Raw genomic sequence first — 13,547 nt, forward strand, 5'->3', positions numbered from 1 at the left:
GAAAAGTAGAATCTAGCTGTAGCTGATAGTAGAAAGATGTTCCCATCACTACATTCTTGGAATGTAAAGGTTCAAGGCAAGATTCGCTTTGACTGAAGGCCTCTGAGAAGAGAGCTCAGCATCTGGCCCTCATGGGGTGATGCATGGGTAATGGACCTCAGCTACCCTGACAGGCTGCAATTGTGTGGCTGAGTCGTAGTGATCAGGGCTGTTCTTTTCCTAGGATGCACCCAACCCCTGGTGTCTAACGCTATGTGTTTCTGTGCTCCTATCTCCCTCCTGCCCACACATCCTAGAGTCTCACAGTCACTTTTCCACCAGGTTTTAGAGACTAGGTGACCATGTATTTGAACCTCTACATAAGTGATTCACCTTTTTTTATTTGTAACTTAGTATAGGATTGTCTATGTTTTCTGGAACCTGAATACTATCAGACCCTGACTGTTGTACTGAGAATTTAGGTCAGGCGTATTGAGTTGTTTCTGCCAGCAGGTGGCACTGTGTGCAGACAGTCTGAAGCATGGGAAAATGCTGGCAGATGTCCAGATGTGATTTTTATAGATTTAGGTTTCATCAGGAACTGTTGCTATGGAAACTGGTTTGCAGTCTGCATTGAGTGTTCATTCAGTATGTTAACTCCTTCTGTGCCTTGCTGATTGCAGGGGAGGCTACATAGAAATTGCTCAAGCTCCTTTTCCCCCTCCTGCTATGCAAAGCTGTAAGGTAGGTTAGTATAAGGGCATCTGTCTGTGGGGATCCTATACTTAAACATATTCCTACAGGGTCATTGGGCCCTGGAGTGAAGTGAGTTACAGGACCTAGTCAGATTCCCAGTTCACTCAGCAGGCTGATGCAGGGAAGAGCTCTGTTTCACTCTTTATTGGGAGGAAGGGGGGAAGGTAACTCTCCTGGGCTCTGGGCTCTGTCAGTGGGGGAGGATAGGGGTGGCTGGGTTTATATTGTTTTGTTTAAGCCTATGAACTCCCCTTATTATGGGAGGTAGAATGTGAGGCTGATGGTACAGTACCCCTTCCAGTTGGAAGTGGGACTTTGTACATGCTTTATCCTTATACTCAGAAGTCAAGGGCAATTTAGGTTCCTGCTACTGCCTAGATCCTTGATCCAGGACTACCTTGTTAGACAGGAGGGGGCAGTGCTGTCTCATGGCCTTTGTTACAGAAGTGGTGCATGTGCTTCTGTTGGCACATGCTCTTTGAACATGGTGACATGCTTGTTGCTAGGGAAGAAGAGCAGCTGAGGCCAGGATAATCTTCTTTGTGATCTGAACACTACAGAGGGAGGGTGAGGAGATTAGAAGGGAATGAATTGCACTAATAACCTGAAATTATTCTTGAAGAGAACCTGGCAAACAACTGAGACAAGCAGGCAAAGGAAATGTAGGGAGCCGGGAGGGTAAGTGTAGGAGACAGGGTTGCAGGGAAAATCTCAGAATCCACAGCCAGCAGCAAACTAATGGAGCTGGAGCCTTTGAGAAAAGGATAAACTTAGAAAACCTGCCAAATGTTATCCACAACTCAGTTCCTATCCTTCCCCCATATGATACAATCCATTTTCCAAGCATTTTTGTATCCCTGCGCATCTCATCTTTCATGAAGAGTGAGGGATCCCTGCTGGTGCCAGGTATCTTTAAAAATCATGGAAAAGTAGAACGAAGGGACCTTCAGAGGCCATCCAGTCCAACCTGCTGCCAGAGGCAGGATCACCCTGTCCATACCTTCCCATACATTTGTGGGATGGTTCACTGTTGTACAACCATTTCACTGTTGTATAACCTTTTAGTCAAACTACACAGTCAACCCTGACACAGTTCCTCAGGAATACCTTAACCTGCCACAGGAATGGCAGGGAGACAACAATGGCCAATGTTGTGTTGCTTCAAGGGTTGTTAAAATATACTCATGACATCCAAGAAGCGAGCCTTGCCAGTGGACTAGAACTTGTCCAGTTCCTGGTGGGGCGGGCAAAAACAGGACTTCCCCCTCTGCACATGTTCTGCCCCCAGCCCCTACATGTGTATGTGGAAGGAGGAGAAAGGTGGTTCTTTCTTTGCTCCTTGCAGCTATCAGAGGAATGGGGAGGGACAAGAATTATTTGTCTGCTTCCCTTATGGGAAAAGAGATGGTGTCACAAAGGTGTGACTTTTGCCCTGTAATCTGGAGCACCTAGGAGGTTTGGAGGAGCAATGTGTTCTATGCATGTCTGTCATGCCTACATTTGACTTCTTGTTTTCCTTACAGAGGGTGATGAGACAGGGGTAATGGACAGTCTGTTGGAGGCCCTGCAATCAGGAGCAGCTTTCCGTAGAAAAAGAGGACCACGCCAAGGTAAGTATTACTTGCTACACTTCCTCAGAGCAGGAGTTGATGGGCTACCTCTCCTCCCTGAGGACAAGAATTGGACTTGACCACTTAGAACAGATCAATTGGTCCTTGTGGCTCCACGACCTGCCTCCAACTATGGCCAATGCCACAAGGTTCTTTAGAAAACAGCTTAGTCCAGAGCAGAGGACATGGAAGTTATAAAGGACATTGGGGAAAGTATCAGTAATTGAAGGCTGAAGGGAGCTGAAAAGTCCAGTGGGATAAAGGCACTTGAAAGAACAAGGAGATGTTAACTTCTGAAGGGCAAAGCAATGAGGAAAAAGTTGCTGTGAAATGAGAGAGTGATTGGTGATTGATGATCATGGGAAGATGAGGAAAGGGGAGAGAGCAGTGTTTGCTAATGTGACTGACAAAAGAGGTGTGACTACGGGGAAGGGTGGAGGCAATGACAAATGCATGTGTCAACATAAGTCTGTGATGTAGATCATCTTTCTATGGGCTATGTCTTGCCATAATGTGTGTGCTTCATCATCTTCTGCTATGACTGGGTGTGATTCCATGATCACACATCCACTGTGCTTTCTGATCATGTTCACTAGAGTCAACATGACTCAAGTGAACTTCCTGTGCCACCAGCTGCTGTTTGAACAGGCAGCTTTAGATTAAAATTTCCTATAAGGAGGGGGAAAGGAAGAGGATTTTACCTCCCAAGTGTACAACAACAGGAAGGGAATATTACAACATGTCTGCAGAATGCCAGGAATGATGCATTATTGTACCATTGGAAAGTGTGAGGACTAAGAACAGCATATAGATGATGCAGTTGGCCACTCATTTTGTAGTAGATTGAGAAATGTGGAGAGCAGACCTGTAACCCTGTTGTCCATCTAATCTAGTGCTCTTTGGAGGGACTACTGTTACTGCATCAAGTGTCTATTCCTATTATAAGTGTTGGCATTTAGCTCCTGTATTTGTGTACAGTTTTAACTTTGCAGCAAGGAACAGGAAACATACCCATGTGGGTGTGGTGTAACAGAGATCTGTGGAGTCAGTCATCACAGCTAGAAGTCCTTCTTGGTATTCTGGGTTTAAAAGCTACACGTTGCCACAGGCTTCCCTTTTGGTTTGTCTGGAGATTTGATTTTCGGGTGCTGCAAGCTGCAGAGGCATTCAAGGTTGAGATTTCATTACCGTTCTGCCTTTGATTTTTGGTTTATTGCTGGGTTTGGAGCTGCAACATCAGTCTTATTTGTAGTTCTTATCGGTAGAGAATTTCATTTATTTCAGTTTCCATCTGAGTATTTAGAATTCTGTAGATGCTGCATTTCCATTTATTTCTATGAATCTCTTGCCCTAAACAGTGAGGCATGTGATGCACCATCCCCACCACCACCATGAGAGCTATGAGGGCATTTCTCAACCCTTTGACACTTTTTAGTCTCACTCACTGCAGCAGCTGAAGAGCATAGAGGCACTGTTTGTAAATCTCATCAGCTCCGATCTTTGACTCTGAGTTTCCTTAGAGGCAGCTGTGTCTATTCAGAGACAGTAGCAGCTCCTCACTAACATGTAAAGGAATGAAAAAGCAGACAGACCTCTGAGGAGTCTGTTTAATAACTTAACGGGCTCATTGTAGGGGAAGAAGGGTGTCAGCAGAGGGGATTGTTCCAGCTAGCTCATTAAGAAAGGAGTGCAGACTGCTACAGGCGGCAGGATGTGTACACAATAGCCCAGTGTCCTCCTTCATTCAGACTTCCTGATTGTCTTGCAGTCATGGTTTCAGCCTGATGATTCAGGCCTGATCTTTGGTTTGAGTGACTCAACTCATGTTCTTTTCTTATAGCCTTGATGTCATGCAGGCCATCTGCTCTGTAGAACAGAGGAGAATAAAGAAAAATCCATCGTAAATCTTGCCTCCCCCACCTAACCTTGCTGGGTTGCCCACACTTCCATGGCCATCTCCCAACACAAGAGGGCAACAATATGTTTGTATTGGCCTGGCTTTTTCTGCTGGCCCTTCATTTCCTCAAACATGACAACGTCTTGTAGAACAGCAAAGCTGCTTTTTATTTCTCAGTTTCTGTATTGCCCTGCTGTTGCTGATAGAGATTGCCCTTGATACAGGGAGCCTGCTAGTAATAGTCCTTCCAGGTTCTGCCACTTCACTACATATCCCAGCTTATTTTTGGGTCTGGTTTCATACCCTGTATGGTAAGAATCTCTAGATTCTTTGGTTGGAGACACAAACACCTGAGTGAGCCTGAATGTTCTGCTAATGCTTTGCAGAGCTGTTGGAAAATCAGGTTAGAGCTGGTCTTCAGTGAGCAAGGCCCACTCTCCTGGGTGACCCAATAGCCATGCTACAAGCATTTGCTGCTCCAAGTATAGTAAATTGACACAGTAAAGCACTAGTGAAAACTGAAATGTTTCCCATACTAAGGCTGCCAAAGGGTATCTTCAGCTCTTGAATGTAAGTAAAAACAGAAGGGGAAGCAGGAGGAGAGATTTTGAGACTATGTAAAAAAGAACTTCCTGGGTTCTGTGCATGTGAGTGAAAACCTACCAACATGGGCATGTGAGAGGGAAACCATACTGGGACAGGGGGAGTGAGAGAGAAAACATGCTGGTGTGAGAGAGAGAGTGAGTGCATGTGCAAGCATTCAAGAAAGCAAGAACCTGTTAAGCTGTGGGCATGAGGGGGATGAGAGAGAGAGAGAACCTGGGATGTGTATGCATATGGGTGTAGGTGCTGATGTGCATGTCGGTATGTTAGAGGAAGAAAATGAGAACCTGCTGGTGCATGGGTATGAGTATGAGGAGAATCTACTGGTGTGACAGAGAGACCGTAGCAGTGTGTATATATGAAATACAAACTTACTGAGGGGCCGGAGGTATGAGAGAACCTACCAGCCTGAAAATGTGCATATGTCTGTGCACAGGCACATGGTGGGTCAGGGGAGGCAGGAGCCAGGGGCAGATGCGAAGAGAACCTACTGGGTGGCAGTGGTATTTATGTATGTGCCTGAGGCCATTTTTGCAGTGACTGGGCCTTGGCAGTGCCCTCATCTCCCCTGCTTTTACCTATACCATGTCATAGGATGTTCTTGGTGTTTCAGGTGTTGTCTTGTAGCTGTATTTGAGAGGTTGAAGTGGCAATTTTGGGGAAGTATAGGATAAGTGATTGCCTGCAAACACAGGGGACCAGACTCTAGCCCAGGTGGCCCCTTGTAGTCCTGTTCCTGTATGTGTGTGAAAGAGAGAATGTACCAATGTAGGTGTGAGAAAGCATCAACATGTGTATGTGGGTTGTTTTCTCTCTGTCTCAGTATCAGTGGAGCCAGGTTGGACTTGGGCAATGCCCTCTTCACACTGTGGGCCTGGGCCAGGCCAGGCCTTCACCTCCTCTGCAGGTCCAGGTCAGGGCTGGGCCACACCACCTCTCCCCACGCAGACAGATTGGCAGAGCTGCACCCTAGCCTCCACCCTCTTCCTTCCCCCCCCCCCCCCCCCAACGCCCCACTCACCCCCTGCAGCCAGGATCAGGACTACTGGCCACCTGCCCTGAGCACAGGATCAGGACCACTGGCCTGATCTGGCCTGCAGGTAGACCCGGGCATTGCCAATCTAGCCCACTGGGGAAAATGGTTGGGCACCACTGTTGTAGAAGAGTCTTTTCTAGTGTCTGGTGTGTAGATCCCAGAAGGGGAAGAGAGATACTAGAAACTAAGGTTGAAGTTATCATCCTGTTTAGCCCTGAGAACTCTGATAACATAAAGGCTCTGTGTTCTGGTTATTCCTAACAGTAGGCCTCTCTCTCACTACTGTTTTTTGTATATGCTTTCACAGGCACTAGGATGCAAGCATGCATTGGTAACTTGCAGTATATTTTTAAATTATTTTTATGTTTACAAATGAAAAATTAATATCCAGAGACATCCAAAGTTTGAATTTATCACATTCAAGATAGATTATCTTGAATGCTAAAAGGTTCAAATGGGATACGAGGTCTTGCCTCAAATGGCTGGGAGTACCTAGTACTAGTGGAAAAGCACTTAATACTGCCAGAGCTTTTTGGCCTGGGATTGGAGGAGTGTTTTTCAGTGAGATCTGAAAGCAATCTGACTAGTGCCTCTTTTATTTCCTCTTGCCAGACTCTCTCTTGTCCCTCTGTGAGGTGGAGGAGGATACGCCTGAGCGGGTAACACACGGGCATGTTGTTCTCCCGTCCCCCACTCTCATTGTGTGTGTGTGACTCCTCATGTCTGCAGGCAGGGAGGGCTAGAAGAGGAGACTGAGACACATGCAGCCTGAGGCTGTGGGTTCTGCAAATATCCCAGGAGTGGATTGAAAATGGGCCTTTTTCACTGGTAACTTTAAATCTTTGAATCTTGCTCTGATTCTTCTTTTCACTTTCCTGTCTAAAGTGCAGCCCACCTAGCTGCCAGCCTTGGGAGTCTGCAGCTAGCCCACAGAACTGGGCTGCCAGGTCACCTTGCTCTCAGGGCTTGGCTGCAGCAGGCTGTTTCTTGTTGTGTCTCTCCTCATTCTCTTCCCTTCCTGCCAGTGTGTGCAGTCTTCCTGATTCCAGTACCGCAGTGATCCATCATGCAGAGAGTGCAGCAGCTGACACTTCCATTTACTATTTTGTTGCTTCAGTTACTCACATTCTGTCTCCTGCGTAGGAGCTGTCCTAGCACAGCTTTGGATTTCAGGAAGTTCAGACTGAGAATCTGAGAAGCCATGTCTGTATTGCCCGTAAACTGGGTGTTGGCAGCAGATTGGATGTGGGGGGTTAAGATGGGGCTGGGCTTTTAAGAGTGTCATTCAGCCAGTGGACTTAAGGGACCTAATTATATTTGCAATTAGCAAGTTGTGTTATGAAGATGCTCTTTGGAAAGACATACAGGAAAACACCAAATCAGGTCTGTAACAAGGATAAGCCCTTGAAGAAGGATTCATTCAGGGAATGATGGGGTCTATGACTGAGATTTGTCCTTTGGAACTGCATTTCAGGTGAGAGACTGAAAATCAGTGGGGTATAGGAAGCAGATTACCAGAGGCTAGGAAACAGATACAGGTGCACCTTGTGCCTCAGGCTGCAAGCAGTCTTGGGGAAAAGGTGAACCTGTAACAGGCATGAGAGGTAGGAACAGAACAAGCAGAATCAGACTAGAGGCTCTATAGATGTAAAAGTTGAGGAGGTGCTGCTCGAAGCATACTGTAGAAGAGCTCAGAAAGGTGGTGCGGGAAGCACCTTGGAAGCTTATGATACAATCATTAGGATAGCCCTGATGAGGTTTGTTTGTTCTTCAGTTTTGGGTTGCAGAGAGTAGCACTGCATAATAAAATCTTCAACAGGATGAGGTTCTTGGGAGTGAGGGTCATGGGATGGAGCAGGAGTGAGTAAAAGGGCTGGTACAGAAGTGTCTCTATGCCCAAAGTGACGACAGCAGACTGTCATAGCTGTTGCTGGGATAAACCATGTGCAGGTCATCCACTGAGGATAGACATTTAGTAGGGTACTGTAAAGAGACCATAGAAGGACTTAATCCCTGTGCAGGGGACCTCCAGCTGGGAGTTGTACTTGTCTGTGCCTAATGCATGTCTCCTTTGCATGCTCTTGCATGTTCTCAGTGTTCAAAAGTGTCCAGTCTAGAAACTGCATGGGAAACTGTCCAAGAGAAGTAACTACTTTTTTGTCTCATAAAAAGTTAACTCTGCCCGTGACTGTCATGTCTCTAAGCAGGAACTCACCTGCTGCTTTGAACTCCTGTAAGTGTCTTGTCCCTTCTACAGCTTCTTCCAACCATAGAGGTTTCTTCCTGGACACTTGGGCCTGAGAGAGTGCCTACATATGCATCACATAATGAATCCATGCAGACCGTAGTGCACATGTACATGCATGCATGCATACATACCACAGCATGTGTGCACTGGGTTCAACCTGCATGTGTGCTGCAGTGGATAGTTTGTGTGTGTGTCTGACCATATGTATGAACACAGAGCCTGCCTATGTGTGTGCGCACCTGTTCAGGTTAGTGAGTGTGTGCGTCAGCCTAAGTGCCACAAGTGAATGTATGGATGTATTTAGTGTTGGAGTTGGCTAAGTGTATACATTAATGATATGGTCAATGACTTGTCCTCCCTGTGCAAGCACTGTGCCCAAACCTCTTCTTATCATTATCCTGAAGTTCAGCAGGGCATGGTAGCTGTTCTGATTCAGGGCTCTTTGCTTGACTGAGCCTCAGCAGTGAACTCCATGAAGCTTTCACCCTTGTGATCTGGAGAAACTCAGGTCTTGAGTGTAAAGAGACATCTTAAGGGATATGCAATATCTAGACATTGTGTCATTAGGATGTCGTATGTCATTTGTAGGTGAAAGATGGTGGTGTTTCTCCATTTTACTGTGATATCTAGGTAGCACAATAAGGCATGAAAGGATTACAAGGGGTGTAAGGATCTGTCAAAATTTTGTAGTGAACCAGGAAATAGCACCCTCCATTTGGCCATTGTGTGTTACCTTTCCCCACTCTTCCTTTGCTGGGTGTGTCAGGCCTCCCCTTAGAGTGTCCAAGCACAAGAGGTAGGGAGTTATTTGTTCTGTGATACTGCTAGCTTTTAGTCTTGTTCTCTTCTGTGGACTTCCCTTGCTAGTATGTAGAGACAACCTTAAACTCAGCTTCTGAAATTTGTTATTTTAATTCAGGATGCATGCCCCTTCCCAACATTCAGCCTTTGGACCAGAAAGTGGATACTGGCAACGCTCAACTAGCTCCCTAAAAGTAATGAGTTCTGAAAACGCACTTGATGACTTGCCTGACTCCTGTGCAGTGGATGGCTAATTCTTGCATTTCCCGCTTTCATCTAGTCTCCCATATGCCACCAAGCCAGAGTGTTGTTATTACACTCCTTTCTAAGTGGCCCATCCCTGTGCTATCTGAAATTGTAGCATGGTTTTCTGTGCTACATCCTGTGGGTTATAGGACAGTCTGTTTATAAATGTTGCTCCCATTCAAGCAGTACATGCATCATGGCTCCAGGCCCTTTATGAAGGATCCCCTGATATTTCAAGGGCTCTGAATGCTTTAATTGTATTGAAACAGCAGATCTGTAGGGTTGTTCCAGGACATCATGCATCAGCCTGTTCTTCTCAGTCCCTGGCATCCATGCCAGATTGCAGCTCTAGTCAGCCAACCTGAAGGACAGTGACCTGCAACCAAGCAAGTATGCACCAATGTATCCCTGAACTAGTTTCTCACAGTCTTTTTCTCTTACAGCAAACAGGAAAGCTGGCTGTGCTGTCACCTCATTGCTAGCCTCGGAGCTGACAAAGGATGAGGCGCTAAGTGCAGTACCACGCAAGATGGCAAAGAATGAGTTGGCAGCTGATGGAGGAGTCCATGATGAAGCCATGGAGATGATCAGCCGTTCAAGCTAGACCTGGGTGATGGATTAGGGCTGAAATCTGCAGGACTGAAAAAAAATGTGCAAAGGAAGCAAAATACACTGGGTCACTTTGCAGTCTTTTGGCCTGGGCCTGAGGGGTAGTGTAATTTCCTTCTTGCTCTTAGGCCTGCTTGTGCCAGCTTTTTGGCCTTTTGTTTTCGTTCTCTAGATCATCTCCAATCTTCAGTCTGCCTCTCAAATTACAAGGCATAATGCTTTAGCTGAATGTAAGCCATGCTCTCAGAGCAAAGGTGAGAGACACTGGTTTAGCCCTCCTTTCTCTGCAGGAGTATGGTAGAGCATACTGGGAGGTAAGGGGTGTAGAGGGAGGGATTCGAAGCCACCACCCCACCTACACATATCCCTGCATTGGGTGTTGCCAAAGCAGGAACTTTACAAGCTGCCTTAACCCGAACTTTTTAAAGTATCTCTAATTTTGGGACTTGCTGCTGAGCCAGGCCAGCCAAAAGCTCCATTTCCCCACGAGACTGACCTCCAGCAGTGCTGGAGGTCCTCAACCTGCTTCCTTATCCATCTCTATGTGGGAGGAAATTTTGTAGGTCAGTTTAGCTGAACTTCAGTTTCTCCAACTGCTGGGTTGTGTTCTTGTACCCAGCACCTTCTCTTGTGCCCTCTTTCTACCACATGCTAGGAAAGGAAGTGACACCTGAGGTGGGAAGCGCTGTCCTTGTCTCCCTCAGGACCTGCCACTGTCCTGCTCATCCCAGATCCTTCTTCTGCTTGTTATATTTATTCTAGCATCTCTTCAGCTGAGCCTTCCTGCCACTGGAATTCATGTCATAGCAGTGATTACTCAAGAGGAAACAGGTGAAGTATTCACTGCTGATAGGCTGTTGGGCAGGAAGCTGTTCTAGTGCAGTAGCTGCCTCTGCATGTTTTGGAACCAAGAAGAATAAAAGTTAGGTGTATTGTTCTGTGTTGCTCAATGTCCTACAAAAGCATTTGCTGCAGCCCCAAAGCAGCCTCTGCTTGGAATGAAGCTGGGGCTGCAGTTCTCTGCAGTGTACAGTCTGCACAGCACACTCCTTTGGAAAGCATATGATCTTTTGGAGCAAATCTCTTGTAGCTGCAGCTTGAGCCCCACCCAGGCTTATCAAGTCTGCTTGCTTCAGCTGTTGTGTTGTGCCATGCAGAGGAACTTCCTATCTCCTTGCCATGGTGATAGACAGATGGAGGCTCCTTCTGACTAAGAAGTCACTTTGCAAATGTATCTATTTTTGTATCAAATTCTGTTTTAAAAGGAAATTTTAATGTACAGTGAAAATACCTAAAACATTTGCATGTTCCTGGAGTCCCCTCCGTGCACCATGTGCATTTTGCTGCCAGCTGTGGGATGGTGGAAGTAACCACCTACAGCACTGCACTGCGTTCTGTTGTCCCCAGAGCATAAAGGAGCTGGCCATTCACTGCGCTGTGTGTGGCTACTGTCCCCTTGCCTAGAGGGGCTGCTTCACCTATGTACTAGGGAGAGCTTATCCATCATGTGCATGCAATAGAGGAATTCAAATGCTGGCTCTAGTTTTATCTCACAGGTGTGAGATGATCTATAATATGATGTATTTTATCACCCAGGGGCTGCTAGCCCAGGCTGAGGATGTTGGGCAAGCAAGGGGTGGAGCTGTGCTTGACATCCTGAAGCAGAGGGGGAGCAGGCAGGAGCCCTTTTCTGGCAGCATCCCAACTGCTTGCCTTAATGTCATCTGTTGGTATAGGAGCTGGGAATGTGAATAGTGCAAACTCAGCTTTGGGCCCCTGTGTTACTGGGGTTTTGGTGTCATCTAATTTAATATATTAACGGAGACACATTTTATTGTGGTCTAAGTGCTGGAGTGATCTCTAATAGTCCAGAGTAGTCTGGGCCTTGCACACATCTCCACGGCTACTTCAGCTGTTGCACCTGTGAGCTTTCTATACACATGGAATGGATGAACATGATGGCTTTTCATGCATTTGTATAGCATGAGTGCCCCAATATTGTGCACTTCCCACAGTGTGTAATTATTTGATCTGTTGGGCCTGAGACCATGCCCTGGCTTCAGGCATAGCCATCCCAGGGCCTTGCAGGAGATTTCCGTTCTCTGAGAGATTCCTGCTTTGCAGCTTGGGGTCACAATGATAGAATCACATCTGTACATTTGACAGCTAGCAAATTAGACGGGTATTGTTCTGCCTGTAGTATCCCTTGGCACTTCCACAGAGGAGTAGTAATGGGCCTGCAGACTCTGGGATATGTCTGGGGCTTAGAGGAAAGGGTTGTTGAGGCTGCAGCATTTGGGGTGCACATCTGGGGAGAGGAACTTGGGGAGCATAAAAGGAAAATTAGCCCCAATGGACTCTTGTGGTATCTGCTACTCCCCAACAAGAGGGAGAAACAAATGCTACAAGTGAAGGAGTGAAGGTCTTTTTTTGCAGGTGCCTGGATAGATGCTGCCAAAGATTAGGTCTAATACTGCCTTCTCCCCTCCCGAGCCAAAGGTGTCATGCCCAGAGGTTTTGCAGCTTTTATTTGTTAACTACTTTTGTTTAAAAAAAGACCATTCTATTTCCAAACTGCTTTGGGTGTTTCCTGGGACTTGTGATCAGCTCTGATTATTTGGTTTGAAATGTTAATAAACAGTTGAAACTGTGCAGGGTTCTCAGCCTCCCATTTCCTTTCATTAACAGCATGGCATAGCTGGGCCCCCTGCCATGATACAATGGCAAAGGGTGTCCTGGAAGCAGATGCTGTGTTCCCCAGCTGAACTAGAGCAAATGTGGAGGGGCAGTTTCAGGACAGCATACTTGCCTGCTCACTCCTCTCTTCCTCTCTGTTTTGGTCAGTGTACAAGGAAGCTGGCAGTGTTCCAGGCATGTGTATGCTCGTGGCCATCACGTGGAACCACAGTTCTTTTGCTTGTGGCAATGTGCATAGTCAGCCACAACTTTATGATGGATGAGATATTGGAAATCAGCTTTCCAATACTTTAGCCCCACGTCTCTCATTCCATTCCATCCCCACGTGCTAGGGTACCTTCATTAGGTCCACTGGTGCATGATTAGTGACTGTTTCAGAGGGAATCAGAAAAATTGAGTTGGTAAGGTGCCTGTTGCCTCAAAGTGGTCCCTTTACAGGAGGCAGGGGCTCTTCTCTCAGAAATTCAATCTTGAGGGAAGAGAAAAGAAATTACTGAATTTTCAGTCTAGGAAAGGAAGAAATGCTAGGTTGTATCCCTTTCCCTCAGCCCAAGGCAGTTGGTAATAGGACTGGAGGAAAACACAGGTTGCCAGAAGTGGAAAATTTGCCCCGATTCTTGAGGCTAAGCAATGGACATGAAAATTAATCAGGTTCCTTCACCAGGGTTTGTGGGACACAAGGATTGGCCCCACCTTCTAACCACAGAGAGCTATGCCTCTGCTAGCTGCTGACTTCCCCACCCTAGCACAATGAGTTTTTTCCCCCTGGAAAAGAACAGGTACTTTACTAAACAGGATAGACATGGGCAGTCAGTTTTACTGCATCATTGTCCTGGACAGCCCAAAGTTTGTCTTGGAGATAATGCTAGCTTTGAGGGGTGTGAATTGCCATGGTTTAACCACTAAAGTTAGAGGGCCACAGGCACTGCCGTCTGGGGAACACGCAAGCTGCTTCAAATGTTGGCAGCTTAAACCTGGGCAGATTTATTTCCTTCATATGGGTAAGATCATGGCAGCTGGATACAAGTGTTCACAAGGGACACCAGAAGGCCACAGTGTCAGGCA

The 13,547-nt window shown here is 46.5% G+C and overlaps 1 protein-coding gene across 1 annotated transcript in view; it reads left to right on the forward strand.

Annotated features, from left to right (window-relative positions):
- LOC132243210 (protein diaphanous homolog 1-like) overlaps positions 1 to 12,437 on the forward strand; it is a 34,374-nt gene extending 21,937 nt beyond the window's left edge. The window contains exons 9-10 of the mRNA XM_059733341.1: positions 2,259 to 2,345; positions 9,620 to 12,437. Of these exons, the coding sequence (XP_059589324.1) occupies positions 2,259 to 2,345; positions 9,620 to 9,780 (248 nt within the window). The 3' untranslated portion in view covers positions 9,781 to 12,437. The remainder of the gene's footprint in view (positions 1 to 2,258; positions 2,346 to 9,619) is intronic.
- The last annotated feature ends 1,110 nt before the right edge of the window (positions 12,438 to 13,547 follow it).

The sequence above is a fragment of the Alligator mississippiensis genome, chromosome 9 (genome assembly GCF_030867095.1).
Source record: "Alligator mississippiensis isolate rAllMis1 chromosome 9, rAllMis1, whole genome shotgun sequence".
Classification (NCBI taxonomy): domain Eukaryota; kingdom Metazoa; phylum Chordata; order Crocodylia; family Alligatoridae; genus Alligator; species Alligator mississippiensis.